The following is an 18,927-nucleotide window of genomic DNA, read 5'->3' as shown; positions in this document are numbered from 1 at the left end:
GACGGCCTTATGTAAACATATCATAAGAATGATTGACAGTTGGAAGGACCACTTATTTTGATGATCCACCCTTAAAAAGAACATCCTCCACTATACCTTTATTATACCTTAATAATTATGAAGATTTTCATATCTGTGAAGATTCTTAGTCATCCAGGTCATGCTGAAACTTGAAGAGTCCAGTTAAGGAAACTGGACTGAATTCTTCTCGAAGTCGTTTCGCCTCTCATCCAACTGGCTTCTTTATTTCTTAAAGAGGAAGGGGAGCACTGAGATTAATATACTGTAGGTGTAACAAAGAATTAGGGGAAAAAACAAAAGGTGGCCTGATCCCTCCTAATAGTTTGTCCATGAATTTCACCTGGGCGGTTTCAATGACCTGCCCTATATGAATACAAGTGGAGCAAGAACATTAAGGAGCTGTAATGTTTGCCTTTACCTTGGGCAACTTCACTATCCTAATGTACACCAATCAACCACCAATGGAGAAATTCACGGTTTATTTACAAAACATAGAGATTTTAGCTGAGTTGATGTAAAACAACTGTTCACTTTCAGGCAAAAGTAAAGCCTCACTTTTCTGAGGCTGGCAGCTGAAGTAGTGAGTCAGTGAATTTGAGTTTAGCATTCCAGGTTAACTTACCACCTGAATCTCATTGTACTGCAAAATAATTTGTGTTGAAATTGACTGCAATGAAATGGATCTGTTGTTGGGAATGAACTGAAGTTGGAGGATTTGAATTTATTCCGTTGCTCTTGTAAATGACATTGATGCAAAAATTAAAAGTTTGTGAATAGGTATATATACAAATTAACAGAAAAGAATAAAGTTAAATTGTACCTTTATTTGCAGAATCAAATAAATATATATGATCATTTTGATGAGAAACTGTACCTCAAGATGAATGTTTATTTATTCAAACATAGATTTTTTTTTATTTGGCCTATTGGAACTCATTCCATTCAAATAGACCAGCCGCTATAACCTGAAAAACAAAGACACCTGGGAGATATATATTTCTCATATTCTGCTTATGCAGAGCAGTGAAAATAAAACTTCAATAAAGCAGTCTAGCCTCTATACGGTGTCAGTTTCCAGTGCTAACTAGTTTCCTGTGACAGTGATAAATGATCAAGCCTTTATTTCCATTTGTTCAATACTGTTAGTCTGCACAGAACCATGGGAGTGTTATAAACTTGGCTAGATTTTTTTCTGCTTGTGAGGCTGAACGAGATGCCATTTTTACTATCGACTAATAGCTTTTTCTTTTCTCAGTTCCACCACAAAGTGTGATCTTTTTGATCTTTATTGTCTTGTTTTTTGCAATTGAATACAACAGCTGTCACAATTATGACACAGTCAGTATAATTATAGTTCTCATGACTCTCTGATAGGCACAGTTCAAACCCTATTTTGTACTTTGTCTATCTCACATCAGCATTTTGCTTCATGTATTTCCCATTTATCCTTGTGAACTGCTCTCTTAAACAAATCATTTTATTTATGCATATTTTAAAACTCAAGTATTGTGCAAATTTTAAATTAAGGTCTGGGATTAACAAGCTGCATTTTTTTTCCTTTTCTCTGTCTCTTTTACGCTTTCCTGTTGGATCCATTGGTGCTCTCCTTTCCATCCATTATTACAGGTAAGTCTATCTCTCGTGTTTCTGCTGAAGCCTCTAGGCTGGATTAGCTTTTGTGCATGGGATGACCCACTAACAATGCTGTATGGAATTGCATCTTAAGTACTTGTTGCATTTCAAACCCTGTGATTTTGTAAACAGCGTGCACATTCCTCCCCTTCTTTTTTTCCTCAGCTGACACTTGGCGAATGGGGCAATTCCATTTATGCAGCCAATCTCATAGGCTACTGGAGAGATGCCAATCTGGCCTCAAAGATAGGGAAGAAAGAGGGAGCAAGGAGAGCAGCTAGAATAGCTTTTATTCATTCTGACACAGATCAGATAAATGGGAAATGATAAATGTTGCCTATTTTTACTTCCCTTAACCTGTGTTAACTTTGAATTTCAAAGCAAACCCTCGTGGTCACAACAACCTTTAAAATCTTATCTGAAGTTTGCACTGGATGATCTCAGTATGAATTATGCATAAAAACGCTTTTGTTTCTGTGGCTTTTTTGGTGCATAACTTTCATATGATCTTGATTGGTCTTGATCTGAGAAGAGCATATGCTTTGTTTAAAAGGTAACCTGTGAGAATATAGAGGTTTTTTTTAAATAGTTTTATATATTTTTTTTTTCTTTGTATTTTGGTGAAAATACTCTCTCTAAGCCACTTGTTGATAAATTAGTTACATCTGCACCAAATAAGAGACAAATGCCTTAAATGATGCATCAAGTAACTAAAAATTAAGGTGAATCGAAGAGGAACCTTACAAGTTAATACAATCACATTAAAATAATGTGTGAGATAATGCCATAATTACCTCCACCAAAGAGGTAATGTTTTTAGGGGGTTGTTTTGTGCTATGTTGTGCTTGTATGTCTGTCTGTGCACAGGATAACTTGAAAAGTTATAACATTTCAATGACATTGTTACCAAAGGTGCACCTCTGTCCAAGGAAAAATCCTTACAATGTTGGAGATGATCCGGATTCCCTTCTAAATCTCAGAACTTTTTGAAAGATTCTGTGAATACAAGCATTAACTTAAGCTGCAGGTCACAATATGTTGGGATAAATGTTGGTTTAGCCCGGCAGAAGACTCACATATTAAAGTTGACTCTTGAGATTTCCCTAAACAATCTAAACCACAGTCTGTATGTGTCCAAGTCTAACTTCCCAAGCTCTATAACTTTCAGAGTCTCCATAAACATGCTAATTAGATCTGGTTTGACTGTGTAAAAACTATTCATCTGCTCTGTAAACATAATGATTTTTTTTGTCTAAAAAAATTTGAATTTCTTTGAATTATGTTCTGTAGGATCATATTTTGATAACTGTTTAACTTCAAGGTATCCCCTGCTTTTTATAATGAAAGTAAGCTGTTATATGAAATCCCTATTACAGGGATTTCGTATAACTTTTCTTTAAGCTAAATATGTGCAATTTGTTGGTTCACAAACAAACACACGAGAATCAATCTGACTGACCCAAAACAGCTCGGCCTATTGCATTGCAGTATTATGGTTTAAAGTGGGAGACACTGAAAGCAAGAGCTGCAGAGCCCACAGCTATATCAAAATAAACATGACAGTACAGAAGGACGCAGGTGTAGCTGCTGCTATCATGTCTGTTTTGTCGGAATCCACGATTTCATCTTTGAAAGACAAACAGTGAAAGCATTTAAAGCATAAGTTCACAGGGTTTCTCATGATGTCTGCTAAAGTTTTCATTTGTTGATGGGATTTGGTAAAACCTAACCTTGGTAGGCGGGCGCTAGACACATAGCCCTATCATCTCAGGAAGTTTCCATTGAATGTCCCTCCTTTCCCAGATTTAAGGGGAACAGTCCTTGAAAAATAGTCTGAAAATCAAACCTAAGTGCTGCACATTTTCAATCTGGCTCACCAAATAAATGTGTCACTTACTATACCCATACAGTTTCAGCTCCGGGCTCCATGAGGAGCAAGTCTTGTTTGAGCCTCTAACATTGATGATACATGGAGAAGTTATTAAAAGTTTGCTGTGGCACACCTTTCAGGCAGAAACAATGTGTAGGCAAGTACTGGTGCCTCCTAGGAGATAAGGATTTCAAAAAGTTAATACTGTATGTCAGATTAGTTGCCCTTGGATAGTGTATTATTGTTAGTGAGTGTGCATGGTCTTGTGTCCTATGGTTGTCTTGATGCTCAGTGAAGGATTGGTGACCTTTTTGGGGGTAAACCACTCGACCAATACCTTTGACCCAGGAGAGTTTGTTCTTTCAGTAATTATATGCATTGATGAAACCCAATGAAGGTGCATGGCACACTTTCTAAATAGTCTTTATTTTTGTTCATTTAAATGTGGCTAACAGATAAAGACACCTAAGTTTTTTCAGAAAAATGACAGTATTGAATATGAACGGAAATGTTGTCATTGCCTACTTATTCCCTGGGATTATTTTCGACTGAACAGTTTTCCAAGAGACCTTCAAAAAGAGCATTAGTCACAAAAGGCTATTGCTAAGGAAGCAGGATGTCCACAGACTGCTGTATTTAACTAACTAATACTGTAGGTGATTTGTTGAGCGAAAAAGAAGAAGGGATAAACACCTCAAAGGTAACCACTTAGTTTGGTTGGAAGGAAAATTTGAATTTGGAGGGAAAAAATGCACCATATAATGTGCATTGACAGTGTTTATCCTTGAGTTTCACTTCTTGAGATGATAACTGAAATAAATAATCTGATGAAAGATATTTTTATTCATGACAAACTTGTTTACCAAGAAAGTTGATAAAGACTCTGCAACACAGTTGATACAAAATTGTTCAATGAGAAAATCTCAGTGAAAATGGTTTGGCACTTTAAGCGAACCTCGACATATCTAGTTACGAAAACAGCTGACATAAATGGTTTAGGCCCAGGACATGTTTTCATGAATATTGAAGCACCAGATTTGAAATGATGATGATGTTTTTATCTGCTTCATATGTTACTTTTCTACATGGCTGTATGTTTTCAGGATAATATAATTTAATCAGCTTTCATATTATTTGGAGAGACAACAAAGTTTTTTGGGGTTTTTTGGCCTAATCATCCTTTTTCACTGTGAGGCTCTGCCAAAAAAAAAAAATTCATATGAGCTATTTTTACTAGAAGATGGTTTGTGTGATTTTTTTTTTTTTACTGAAATATATTGTAAAATTTTTTTGTAGTTACTATTTTATGCACAGCATTATCAGATTAAAATTAGTAGTCATGAAACAAGTAACCTGTGTTATAAAAAGCTGTAGGAAAAATGTATAAAACCTCTCTCATCAGCAACACAGAAGGGATTAAGAACCATCATCACTTCATGAGATGCTAACATGTTTAGCCATTATTGTCTTGGATTTGTTCAATATCCAATCAGCTTGTGCAACATTTTTCACTAAAGGTATGAATAACAATGATAAATGAGTGGAAAATCCAATGTCCTGCCTGAGATAAAGCTTTGTTGTTTAGCCACGCTAATGCTCTGAATATAAGGCACTGACCCACATCTGCTCTTATGCAGGTTACATGAAGCCCCAGATGCAGGCCCAGCTGTTGCTAGGACATGTATTATCTCACCCAGTGACCCCAGCGTTAATGTTAAAAGCAAGGCAGCTCATCAGCATAGGCTAATCCGGACAAAAGCATTTGGTTTCCTACTAAAAAATAGAAAAGTAGTAGCCTAACAACATTTTTATGATTTCTTAGACACTGTCTGCGTCAGGGTAATGAATATTCAGCAGCTAACTTTATCCCTGTTTTTTATTTTTTTTTATCAAGCTTCATATTTAGCAGCAACTACTTTCTCTTCCCACAGTACAATATGTGTGTTGGAATAATGACTCCTGAGTCATTGTTATTAATTCAGTGTTCGATCTGCGTGGTGCATGCAAATGAAGCAGTGGGAAGTGAGACCTATAGGCTGCCTGGAGAGTTAGTCTATGTAATGAATATAATTACACAGCTCTACTGGACCATTGTCATTTTTTTCCAGTTAAGTTGTTATTTTTGACTGTATTTGATTTCTAAGCTTCACTTCTGCAGCCAAATGTAAAAGTCCCCGAGTATGTCTTGTTTTAATTAATCCCCTGTTTGTAGGCAGGTTATACGAACATCAGGATTTTGCCAGTGGATGATATTGCATTGTTAATAATCCGAATTTTGGGAAAACACATAAAAGGGAATAAAACAAAAGAAAGAGCGAAGGAGCAAAGTATGTTGGAGGTTCTGAATTTTAAAAAGAATGTTGATAATGATTAAGGTATTGATCCTTCTAACACCACCTGTTAAAAAAGGAGCTGAGGAAAGCCGCCTCCACACTGTCGTTAGTCATCATCAGCTCCTTGCAGCCCACTGCAGTACACACTGCCACCCATGATTTAGCTCTCCATCCAGTTATGAGGGGGTGTTAAGTGTTTATTATGCTGCAACGGCCCCAGTCGCAATGAGAAAGCAGAATGTTGCCTGATCGATACCTCTCACAGGATGCCGGGTTAATTTATTTTTTAAGGATCTGCTTGCGTCTCTAAGGGCTTCCTTGTTGTAAGTCGAAATGCAAGTCATTTCCTGAAGATGCACAGATTGACATTTTGTCACTGACACCGCTGTTTAGGGACTTAGTGCTGACACTCTGACATAAAACTGCAGGCATCACCTTTTGTGTGCTTTACGTTCTGCTTTTGTTTTTGTAATTCGCAGCCTAGTTTGCTCTATTCTCAACAAGGCACAAGACGCTGACAGCTCTTACTGCTGTGCTTGCTGATTGATTGTGTGGCTAACGTGTTTATAGATAATTCAGTTGGCAACTCTCCATACAGTTTGAGTCTGCAGGTTCTGTTTGATGGTGCTGCTCAACCATTCATTCAACCCATTGCAGTACATACACAAAAGTTCTTTCTACCAGTAATGCAGCTGATAATTTACCTAGAGACTGGATGCTTTTTAACTTGACAAGCTGATAGCAAAGGCAAAACAATCTTGATTTTTTTTTTTTTAAATCTGTAAATATATGAAACTTAAATGCTACTAGATAGTACTAGCACCGCTCAACAATATGGTAGTTGTTGCTGCAGAAAGACTGTTGAAAAGGAGCTGTCTCCAGCACATGAACAATGTTTAAAAAGGAAGCTAAAATAGAGTTGAATTCTGCCAAAAACATTTTTAAAGTAAAGAGACTTGTCTGTGATGCATTTAGGTTGTGAGAGAGGGAAAGGGAACATAATTTAAGCTAAGAACAGGAAGGCTGAACAAATGCTGCAAAGTCACCCATTTTACCTTATTAAATGTTCAACAGCTAACTGTAATGAAACAAACTATGTAAAAGGTGGCAATGTCTTCATTTCTTTGAGCATATACTGTATAGGGACAGAAGCTTTTTCTGGATTTAGGGAGAAATGGAAATCTGCCTAAACAAACCTTTGATTGGCGAATCTCTAGCTTTTTCTTTATTTAACACAGTCTCAGTTTCACCACTTTATTTTAGTGAAACTTCTACCTTTATTGCTATTAAACATGGACTTTTAGAAAACCACAGAATTTGTAATGATAAACATACTTGCACAAATACCTCTACACCTCTGCGTTTGAGATTTTAATGTTTGAACACAAAACAATAGCTTTACATCCATTAAGATGTGCATTCTGCCCTAAATATCTTCAGTTACAAAACAGCTGCAGTTCTGACATGTTCTGCTCTCTTGTCATAAAACCGTTAAGCCAAATAAAATACAAAATTTGCAAAATAATTTTTGAATTAGTAGCATCCTGATGAGTGTATTTGACACCAAACTGACACATAAAGAGATCATTTTCCAATTCCCCAGTATTTTTACATTAATCAAATGGTTTTAATGATAATTTTCAACTTAATTATGAAAATATGAAGCAGGGTGGAGTACATTGTTGTACATTGTCACAGTGATCCTTTTGGTTAGCATTCATCTGTATTGATTTTCACTGAGGCTCATCAATCAAAACATTTATAATGGATGCTGTCTGAGAGCACCTATCTCCCTTCAGGGAATCATCACCTCAAGCACAGGTCAAGCAGATCTGTTGTCAGTTAGATGAATTGTTGTTTTTCTCTCTATTCGTCGCACTTTACAAACATAGAGAGAGCAAAAAGAGACAAGTGAACGAAGGTAAAGGTGAGCAGAGATAGTAAGAATACCAAAGTAGTTTAATGTCAGCACAGAAGATTCAGTGCTATTAAAATATTCAAAGCCATTGTCGATCACCTTTCGCCCCACTTGCTTGTTTAAGAAAAGAGTGTATTGAAATCAATAGCCATACCAGTACTGGCACTCAGTGTCAAGCATCATCTAATATTTATATAAATGAGGCTTCAGCGTCAAATTTAGCCTGCAGTTTCGTGTTGAAGGGCCTGTAATGGACTCAAACGGCGCAGAAATTCTTGACAGGATGTGAGGATGAAATAAATCTATGTCCCTGTCATGATGGCTAGAGCAGGCATTTGCATTCACATGATCTGACAGGTTATGATTAACTGCCATGTTGAGTCTTAAAGTGGAACACCTTTGCTACCATAAATATGAAATGGATCATAAATTCACACATGGCAGCTTTGAACCATTATCGTTCCCTAAAAACACGACTCAAGGCAAAAAATCTGCAGTGGGAGGTGGTTTTGCTACTTTAGCACCTCATTCTGACAATAAATGTGTTTATGGGAGTTAATCAATGTTTTACATGACACAACATTGCCATATGACTTTGGGGAAACTGCATGGCATGTTTGACAAGAAAATTTACACTTTTTTAACCTGTTTTAATAACTTGTGCAAGAGTAATCATTAATGCAGCTTGCTTAGCTGAGGTTATTTTATATGGTGTTTAGATTCCAATGAAGCTTGAAAGAGTTATGTGTGTGTAGATAAATGCTGATAGAACCAGAGTAAACTGAACATATTTCCAGTGTAACACCAAACATATACCTTAAACATAGCCCCTCTCCTCAATAAGGACATATTAGTAGTTTTAGTGGATATCAGCCAAGAGGGGAAGAGCATGTAGTTGGTTGTATGTCTATACTGTAGCCTATTTTTTGCCCCATTAGTCCTATACATTACTTTTATATTATCACTAAGGCGTTTGCCTAAAATAAAAATTTTCAAATTAAATATTATTTCTGGAACTTCATTTTACAGACAGCACTGTCAAAAAAAATATACATTAAAATTTGTATTCAAGTTCATCAACATATGTTCTGTGTCATTATGATGGGAACCAAATTATTAAGATACAGTTATTTTAAATTACTGACAAATTTCTTTCCTGTTGAACATTCAGACACATAATTGCCTCAGGGCAATTAAATCCTCATCTCTTCACTTCAGGCTAAGCTTACCTCTAGGCTTTGTTTCACCTCTAACATGTTCCACCAAGCTAAAACAAACTAAAACCTCCTTGACCCTCATATGACCCTTTTAGACTTCCAATAGTATTTTCTTTAAAAGACACAAGAATATGTGTGCTAAGTTTAAGCTTTTTTAACAAAAAAAAAGAAAAGAAAATTAGGTGATGTCAAAATTAATTGCAAAAACCATCTGACGGATACATATATTATATTTCAAAATGTGTAGTATTAAATGTTAAGACTATCCTAATTTACTTCCAAATTCTTTCCCCCCACATTCAGACCTGATTGCCTGTGGGACCATTAATCCTTATCACTCCTCATTAGGCTGATCTTAGCTCCAGGCTTTGTATCACCTCTAACATGTTCCAACAGTTTAAACCAAATCAAACCATTCTTCACCCTGACCTGATTCTTTTGGATCCTTTCAATGCATATTCATTGGGAATGCATGATTACCATCTATGCTAAGAATTTTTCTTTTGTTCATATTTGAGAAGTTTGTCAAAGTACTTTTTTTGAAACTGGGGAGGGGTGTAATGATTATCAGTGATTTCTCATAACACATTTATTCTCGCTGACTTAGAATTCATAAACATCTATTTTTTTTTTATTTATCTCAAAATATCACAGAATGATGCAAAATTATCGTTTTCACAGAAAAGCATTTGCAATTTTGGTATACCTACGCTGCCCCTGCCGTAGGAATCTGCAGAACACGGTGAACAGAATGTAAGATGCAGTCACAGTAGGAGAATATGCACACTAGAGAGCAGTGTGTTACCTCTTTCTACAGTTATTGTGATCAACCCCCCACCTCCCACCACACCCACCTACCCATCAAAACCCCCAACCCCATTTCACGCAGCACACTGTTCATTTTACAGGAGCCAGGAAATGCCACATCTCTTAGTGCGCTAATTTACACAGTGAAGACCAGAGGAAGGATTTACACACACATACACACCTCTACATGGCCTTGTATTCAACAAACATTTTATAACACATGAAAACACAGTGGTAAACACCGCATGTGCAAATATTGCTTGAAGCTGGTGGAAATTTCATCAGGAGTTTGGACACTAGTTGAAATACATTTTTAACTACATGTGCATGATGTCAATGATTGATGGATTTATGTGTTTATAAGAGAAAAATGTGGAAACTCTACTCTATGACAGCCAAAAATTAATGAGAGTTGTTCTGCCTTTTTTTTTACTTCAATGCAATACATTTAGTGACGTAATGTAATTACAGCATGCTTACAAAAATGAAATTGATTATTGTAAATATGTTCAAAATGAGGGGATGAGAAAAAACTATGCTGATAACAAGTCAAAAAATTAATGGCAAACCAGTAAATGTGGCTGAAGCAGTTTGAGTTGGTGATGAGATGCAGATTTTTGTTTGCCTTATTCATTTTTTACTTTTTTTCCCCAGTATTTCATCATTTCTTTTCGGTTTGATACAGTGCAGAATCATGGCTCTCTGGTCCATGAGCAAAAAGACTGCGTCTATTGTTCCTCCTCCTCTGTGACAGGCTTCTCACATACAAATGAGTTTACTGTGAATAGTGTTTCATTTATTTAAACATTTTTTGTACTTTACAAAAGAAATAGATTATCATTTTTTTTTCACTTTAGTCCACACTTGCGCTTCTTTTTTCATATTTTACACAGACTTTTATTTTTACATTTTTTTTTTTATTAAACATTTTTTTCATATTTTAAATGCTCCTCAAATAGTGTATGTACCATAATACAAATGGTTTACTGTTTTTCTTTTTCTTATTTTATGTCTTTTTGTTCGTCCCAGTTTGTCTTTAAACATTTTTTTTTTAATGTTCTGAAATAGAAAGAGACATTAAAGCTCAAACATTCTTTCATGAGAGAAAAGCCCCCAGTGCACAAAACATGTTCCTCTCTGTGGGGTTTTAGGGCATCAACAAGTCCCATTGACAGGTGCCTAATATGCCTTTTGATTTCAAAACAGCTGTATCGGTAAATCCACCATAGTCTGGTAGGTACATCGTACTCCCTTCGCATCACAGTGAAAAGCTGTGTAAAAAGTGTCCGAGATGAAATTATTCCCTTTTGTTTTACAGCATCTCCCTCTCTTAGGTATCCTAAAAGGGATTTAGTGTAAATCCATATAATCACAGGTAAAGATGTAGTGAAAAAAGCAAAGTCACACCTCACACTCTCGTGAAGGTTGTTGTTGGCAGGTGCAAGAGCCATACTCGTTAATGATTACCAAAGCTCCCTCAATGTGGTTAGGTTTATAGTCAACATAGTACTCTGGTGTAGAAATTGCAGCCATCTGCTGCATGCTTTGCTTTTGCTTCTGCTTACGGCGCTGGCTGCTGAAGCACTGTCTCAGTTGCCTTATTCCAGCTGGAAAGCACTTCCATGCCACATATAACATGAGAACTAAGATAAGAAAAGAAAAGATGAGTGCCATAGTACCAGTCACTACCTTGTGGATCTGCATGGTGCTGTCCAGGTCATCTTGGCCCACTGTAACAGTATAAGAACTTGTTATCACCTCACTACCCTCACCCTCATAGGGATTTGGGGTAAAAAGGCCTAGAAACACAGAACCACCCTTGGCCAGATCTCTTGTTGAGGCATACAGGCCCGCTGTGGTTGCTTCTGCTGGTGAATCCTCACATAGCTGAAAAGCATAGACTGCATCCAAAACATCCTCACCCTGTGCCGTGTCAGGGCTTGAACACAGCAGGGAGCTGTCACGCTGGCCTCTGAAAGCACTCAGCCAAGAGGCCAAGGCACAGACATTGCGGCTGCATTCCCAGTCATTGCCTGCCAGGGTAATGCTGTCCAGAGACGACCATGAATCCAGGATGCGCTGGTCCAAATAAGTCAGACGATTCGAGTCAAGCATCAGGACTTTGAGGTTGGGAGTACTCTCAAAAACATGTGGCTCAATGTACTCAATTTCATTGGCTGAAAGGTCAATCTTCTCTAAATATTGCCAGGTCCACTCCAGTGTGTTGACAACAATTGTGGCATGATTGTTGTGCATGTAGAGGGTGCGTAAAGAGATAAGACGAGGGAAGTGGGCTAGGTTGACTTTGACCAGCTCATTGTGCTCAAGATGCAACTCAGTCAATTTGAATAGGCCAGCAAAGGAATTCCTAGCCAAAACCTGCAGTTGGTTGTATCCCAAATCCAGAAACTGCATGCTCCTGCAGTCTTGAAAAATACGCACTGGCACAAATTTGAGATTGTTGTAACGTAAATGCAAATTGGTAAGCTTTCTAAGGCCATGGAACAGGTCAGGCTCGAGGGCCTGTAGCCTGTTGTATGAGAGATCCAAAATGCGAAGGTTTGGGAGGGGCCTGAAGGTACCATTTGGCAGACTTTCAATCCGATTACTGCTCAGGTCCAACTCCTTGACCCGTCTCAGCTTCTCAAATGCACCCTCCTCTACAATGTCAATGTTGTTATGATCTAAATAGAGCCAGGTTAACTGTGACAGACCAGCTAGCTGGCCTTCACGCAGCTCGGTCAAGTTGTTCTCTCTCATGGACAGGCCCATGGCACTGCTCAAATTGCGGGGGATGTCTGTCAGGTTGAGCCCCTCGCAATACAGCAGCTTGCTGTCGCAGCGGCACAGCTTTGGACAAACTGCCTCTGCTAAAGGAACAGTTCTCAAAAAAATACCCAATGAATACAGTATCAACCCAGGGGGTTTCTTCAGTGGCCACTTTAAGTACAGTCCAATTAGGAGGAAATCCATTAGCATAAATATCCAGGAATGTCGGGGAGAAAATGTCCATTGAACCACTCTGGATATTGTTTTGCTCCTTTCAGATATCTTTTTTTTTTTTTTTTTTTTTACATATTACATAATCAAACAAATGATTTGATCCAGTCTTTGTATTTTATTTGCAGAGATGGATATATCAATCTCATTCAGTCCAATGAGAGGTATTTTTTCCCAAAAGGAAATAATTAGGAGCAACTCTCTTTGCCTATGAGAGATATTCGGCAGTGGGTGGAGAGGAGAGGGGATGAAAGATGAAGCTGTCCTTTGCAGTAGCTCTTATTCAAAAATATTCCTACTCACCCCTATCAAAAAGCTGACAATCTCCATTCAGCATCTTGCTTTGTGCCCCAACACTAATTATGTACGAATCTGAAAAAGACCCCACTGTGGCACACATTCTCCCCCCCCCCCGCCTTTTCTCTTTTCAGTGGAAACCAGATCCTTGGCAGGCTTACAATGTCTTAGTTCTCTTCAAGTGAAAGAGCCAGAAAGAGGAAGAATCCAAGTAGCTTTCAGCGAGATGGTAGGAAGTGCAAGTTCCCCTGTCTGCATGCATGAGCTCTGTCTCTTTGCTCCTCTGCAGTCTTCTGCTGCAAGGATCAGAGGGAAGAAGAGACAACCAAAGCAACAAGAAAAAACGATGAGGAATAATTTCTGAGCATCAGTCTTTTCTCCTCCTCTCTGATTAAGTTTAAGCAGATCTCTCAAAATGTATGGTTGTCCGTCTCAGAAATCCCTTACTTTGAAGGTTTAAATCCATTTAAGATGTTAATCATGTCTCCTGTGACAAAAGCATGAGAAAAAAAAAAAAAACATTGGAGAATCCTTCTCTCAGTTTTCTTGTGTAACAGAATTCCTTGTCATTCCAGTGGCTGGTATCGGTTTATAGCCGACTTACATCCCCTGTGGTTAGCAGGTTTTGCTCACTCCATTCATCTCCGAATGTTTTGTCAGCCCAGTGGAAGAGGCTGCTGGAGGCTGGAGCTGGTCCGGCAGGCAGGGGCGTTAAATGTGGGAAGCGAAGGAGCAAGCAATCCCTTGCAGCAGACTAGTACACTGACAGCGCATGCAGAAGCACCTTCTGTTCACTGAGTGTCGTAAGCCACTCACAATTCAGTTCTCGCTCTCTTTCTCTCACTCACTCGCTCCCTTTCCCTTGATCGCTTACTCACTTGCTCATGCTGCTCCCCTCCTCTATTTCCCCTCCTCCCTCTCACATCCCACATTTTTGCTTTATTTTTTCTTAGCAGCGTTTTTATATAGGGGCTCTATTATTTACTTATTCAGATAGGGATTGGCTTAAACCAGGAGCTTAAATGAACCTCCAGCTTTAACTAACCTTCCATCTCTTGCTACCTGTTAGAAATTGCATCTCATTTGACCGTGCAAGTGCTTGATATCAGAGTTCCTTTTATTAAGCCAAAACATTTGAATCAAACAAACACATGCATAAGACATACATGTCGTGTATATTAAAGCAAAGGATGATTAATAAACGTGTATATTGTTACATATACAATGGTTGGCTATGCTGTGTGAACCATTTCATTTAAACATTAGTACAACTGTGATGCATTTACATATAATGAATGTATTATATTGCATAAATCGCTATGTTCTAATCAGTCTTACTCTATTGATATTCATAATTTATCCTCCCCAACAATAGATGCTCAAGTCAAGACTAGAGTATGACATTTTTCATTTAATCAAACTGTCCTGTAGTCAGGCATTCAGTGTCATTTTCAATTATAGGCTGAATAGACATTTAAATACAGATGTAATTGGTTGCCAAACAGCATTAGTATAAAGATATAACATAAATATTCCTATGAAGATCCACTCCGATCTCACTAACTGTAGATCTTTGATTCACTACTTGTTTTTTTTTTTTCATCTTTCACCTGTAGATATACAAAGGCACTAAGCTGTAACCAAAGCTGTGCCTCACTCTTTCAATATCAGCCATGTATGTGGTATTTTAACCTTCTTTGTTCAATATAACACATTTTGAATATGAACCATTTGTTAATGAAAGATCTTTACAAATCTAGCTTTTTTACATTTACTGAAATAAATGACAATGAATGTGAATTCTGTTAGGTTTGTCATACCACCTCTCTTCTGGTTTATGGAGATTGCTCTGAAACAGAAAGCTTATTCAGTGAGGTGTAGATGTTAAGATGACTTGTGTTGTCCAATTTGACCAGTTTGATTGTGAATATATATTAACTAATCGGAGGTTATTGTTAATTTATCAGTTGTTTTAATCGAGTGCAACCAATCTCATAAATAGAGGTCAAATTATTATAACTGACAATTTGCCTCTTTAACAGGTGTTATTAATGTTCTTACCTTTTTTGTGGCCGCAAGTTGAGGACCATGCTAAGCACCAGTTTTCATACTTTGAAAGTGTTGATAAATTGCACATATTCATCAGCATGGAACAATAGAAGTTTGTTTGGATTAATGAGTCTTAACTTTAGGTGCAGGATTCAGATGGTGAGGTCAGGAATGTCAGTATGCAGCTATAGTTTAGTTGTTCCTTGTATGAAAGTTAAAGGATTCTGTAAATTAAAGATCACAAATCTATAACATGAAGAAAGTCAAAATGCAATGAAAGTCAAATATATTTCAACCAAAGGTGTGTATGTAGTAAAGTGATTATTAGCTGTATTTAGTGAATTATTTTAGGTTGGGAAACAAGATAAAAACAGCTTTAGATTTTCTTATAAACAAAATAACACACCTTTTCATTCAATTCTCCTGGATAATTTTTAACATTTCGAACCCAACACTACAATGTAAAGTAATCTTGGTTTTAAGCATAGGCTGGTTGCAATATCATTTTATGCAAATCAGTATTTGCTTCAAATTAAATAAATAAATAAATAAATAAATAAATAAATAAATATATATATATATATATACATATTATATATATATAAATATATTTTAAATGCTGCCTATATGACAAAAAGGTTCTGCTGTTTAACTGCTACATACATTGTTTCCAATTACTGGATAAAACACAGCAGACATTATTTCATTTTTAAAATGTGTTACAAAGTTTTATAGTTTAAGGCATGTAGATGAAAACGGGTGTTTTGGGCCTGTGGAGCTGCATGCCCAAAGTGTAAGAAGGTGCTTACTAGCTAGTTGGCAGCACCAGGGGACAAGATGACATAGGTTTTCTTGATAAATTAGAACACCAAGATGCATTCAAGCGTGAACGCACTGAGACCAGAAAAGGAACAGATGATATGGGTGTGAATGTCAAGTAGATTCAGTGAGTCCTTGGAAATCGAAGGTAGAGTGGAATATCTAAAGATAAAAAGTTATGATGAAAAAACCTTAGTGAGCTTCAGGAAATATAGCCCTAATCAAAATAATTAATTGAAATATGGTTAGCGCATAACATTTATTTTCAAAGTAGCTTTAATGCTTACATGAGGCACATTTCTCTTTGAATTTGCATCTTGTTTCATTCAAGTTGTTTAGACAACATCAAAGTTTAAAATTATATATTTAAGGGACTGGTAATTTAGTGGAACAATCATCTAACTAAATCTATTTTTTATTTTTTTTTACCCAACTATACAGTTGAATCACCTTAAATTTATTTGTATTTGCTACATAAACTCTTGTGCCATGCTTTATATTTTTGTTTGAAGAAGCTGTCTTCTCACATTTACTGCGGAGGAAAGTAGTAAACATAAAATGAACAAAGGAAAGAGAGAATAAGGTTGAAGAAGAGATGAAAGAGGATAAACAGCGAGGGCCTTCCTTTTCTGCACATAATAAGGTCTAATAAGGTCATTTATAAGTTCAGGCAGAGGCTGAACAAAACCTTGACATTTACCAAAGGGGACAATGTTATGCCACCATTCTTTGTCAAAGCACCACCAAGGCGACAATGTCATTTTTATTCATTTATCCTAATTAGAATTTATAAATAAAAAAAGATGACATGTGCATGGGTTGTATTTGGTTTATTCTGAGTTATTTCCATTTATTTGTTGGATTTTATTCTTATGTATTCGTGCTTATTTATGGTGTATGCGTTTATCTGATCTTGTAATTTACTAAGGATACCTACTGCTCCAAATGACACAAAATATGTTCTCTGTTTTATCATTTTATACCTAGTTGTGTGGTCTGAATACAAAACCACACAGATTTAAGTGTTAAACTTTTTTAGTTTTATACTTTGTTTTTGCGAATGATCTAAAAACACAGTTTAAGTTTGTAAATGTAATGGCTTGTTTCTATCTTGTATATGTGCCTGGGAATCATCCTTGTAAAAGAGATTTAAAGTCTCACAATTTTTTTTTTTATTGGTAAATAAAATAATAAATAAATAAAAAGAAAGAAACAAAGTGAAGTTAAACTAGCCCAATTTGAACCACAGTAATTAAGCTTCATCATGTTTCTTCTCCCTTATAACAATATATTTTTTTTTTTTTTTACCCAGGCCCTGGGTGATTTTTTATTTTTTTTTTCTCTGCTTTAGATGATTCAGATGATTGCTGTTCATCAAAGCCTTTGGATCAGCAGTCAGCTGAACTCAGAACGTTTAAAATGCAAAACATCTCAAACATGCAGATTAATGTGCTTTACCATAAAGTTTACCATACAGTGCTGGAGAAAAAAACAAACATATTATTGGGTAAAACCTGGCAGGGAACAAATTCATATCACCTCCACTCAAAATTAGCCCAAAGCAAAGACTGTTGCATATACATGTATATATACAGTAAATTGATACTAAGCTGGACTATTTGTAGTATTTAAACAGAACCAGAGGCCAATTGTCTCTCCATGCTTCTCAGCCTAAGCAGACATTACCTTTGAAATGAAGTGAGAGTTTGGTTCTTTGTTTAATTACAATAATTATGCAAAGGGAAACACAATTAGCTAACAGCCCTGCACTTTGTCGTGATTCTGTCTACCATTTCCCATCTTAAGCTAAGTACCTCCATCTGGTACTTCAATGCTCTCTTAGCTCTTATTCTTTAACTTTATATAAAGTGATTCTGGGCAATCTAAAACAAATCTTATAAACATAAAAGAGTCTTTTTTTTAATCCACATTGACATTGCAGTGCCCCTGATGAACCAAGTTTAGGAAATGAAAACTAATTTTTCTTTTATGTTTTTAATAATGATTAATTTTGTCAACATATATTTTAACGAGTGATAGCTACAAGTTTTACTCTTCCTTGCCAAAAAGAGACGCACTTGTGCTCCCCCACTTCGTTCTGTACTCTTGGCCCACCAGTTGCCAGTTCTGCAAACCAAACGAAACATTTGACTTACCCGCTCAGAAAGCAAGCAGCAACTTCTAGGTGCGTTCTGAGCCCTCTTATTCCTAGTCGTCACCAGACTCAAAAGCTTGACTGATATTAACCTTCATTTTGCTTCTTTTTGTTTTACTTTCTTTTTGCTTCAATCAGGGAAATTTAATGCCAAGAAGAAGCCATTTTTCAGAGTTATCACAAAGCTCCTAGGATCTGAAAATGCCTGAGCTCTGTCTGCTATATATGTATATTCTCTGTAAAATGTATTATTCTGCACCACTTTCAATGTTCTGTGAAAAAGTTGTAGCTATGACAAGAAGTAGAAAGATACACACTTGTAGATGACATAAAACTATATTTCTTGTACAGAAATAAGACATGTTGCATGAATCATCTGTTTCTTTATGAAATGTAGCTCATCCAGTATCAACACAAAAATATCCTTGCCGAGAAATATAAGAAAACCTGTCCTTCAGATAAAGGCTGAAGCACATATTTCATGTGGAACCATTTGGACCTCACCTTTAGTGTATTCTTAGAGGTAACAGATGACTACATGATCAGCTAATGGCATTGTGCTCTGTAATGACTTGATACAGGGCAGAACATCCAGACTATCAGTTTTAGATTCAGAGCTTGAGCTCTGGAGCTAAAATCAGCAGGAGTGTAAGATAAAGATTGGAAGTCAATGCAGCTGTTTTTTAAATGTTACATAAACATACTCATTCGGATATGCAGATAATGGGATGGATGGATGGATGGATGGATGGATGGATGGATGGATGGATGGATGGATGGATGGATGGATGGATGGATGGATGGATGGA

The 18,927-nt window shown here is 36.7% G+C and overlaps 2 protein-coding genes across 2 annotated transcripts in view; one reads left to right on the top strand and one right to left on the bottom strand.

Annotated features, from left to right (window-relative positions):
- The window catches only part of ctnna2 (catenin alpha 2), a 406,153-nt gene that overhangs the window by 205,548 nt on the left and 181,678 nt on the right, over positions 1 to 18,927 (top strand). The window lies entirely within an intron of this gene.
- Positions 8,530 to 12,865, bottom strand: lrrtm1 (leucine rich repeat transmembrane neuronal 1). The gene has a single exon (XM_015372954.1). It carries the CDS (start codon positions 12,775 to 12,777, stop codon positions 11,200 to 11,202), a length of 1,578 nt encoding a protein of 525 aa, XP_015228440.1. The 5' UTR covers positions 12,778 to 12,865; the 3' UTR covers positions 8,530 to 11,199.

Source organism: Cyprinodon variegatus, unplaced genomic scaffold (assembly GCF_000732505.1).
Source record: "Cyprinodon variegatus isolate N-32 unplaced genomic scaffold, C_variegatus-1.0 Scaffold78, whole genome shotgun sequence".
NCBI lineage: Eukaryota > Metazoa > Chordata > Actinopteri > Cyprinodontiformes > Cyprinodontidae > Cyprinodon > Cyprinodon variegatus.
Note: the sequence above shows the minus strand (reverse complement) of the source record. Positions and strands in the feature narration are given on the sequence as shown.

Excerpts from the sequence above, each read along its gene's own strand:
- lrrtm1 (XM_015372954.1), bottom strand. The coding sequence starts at position 12,777 with ATGCTAATGGATTTCCTCCTAATTGGACTGTACTTAAAGTGGCCACTG.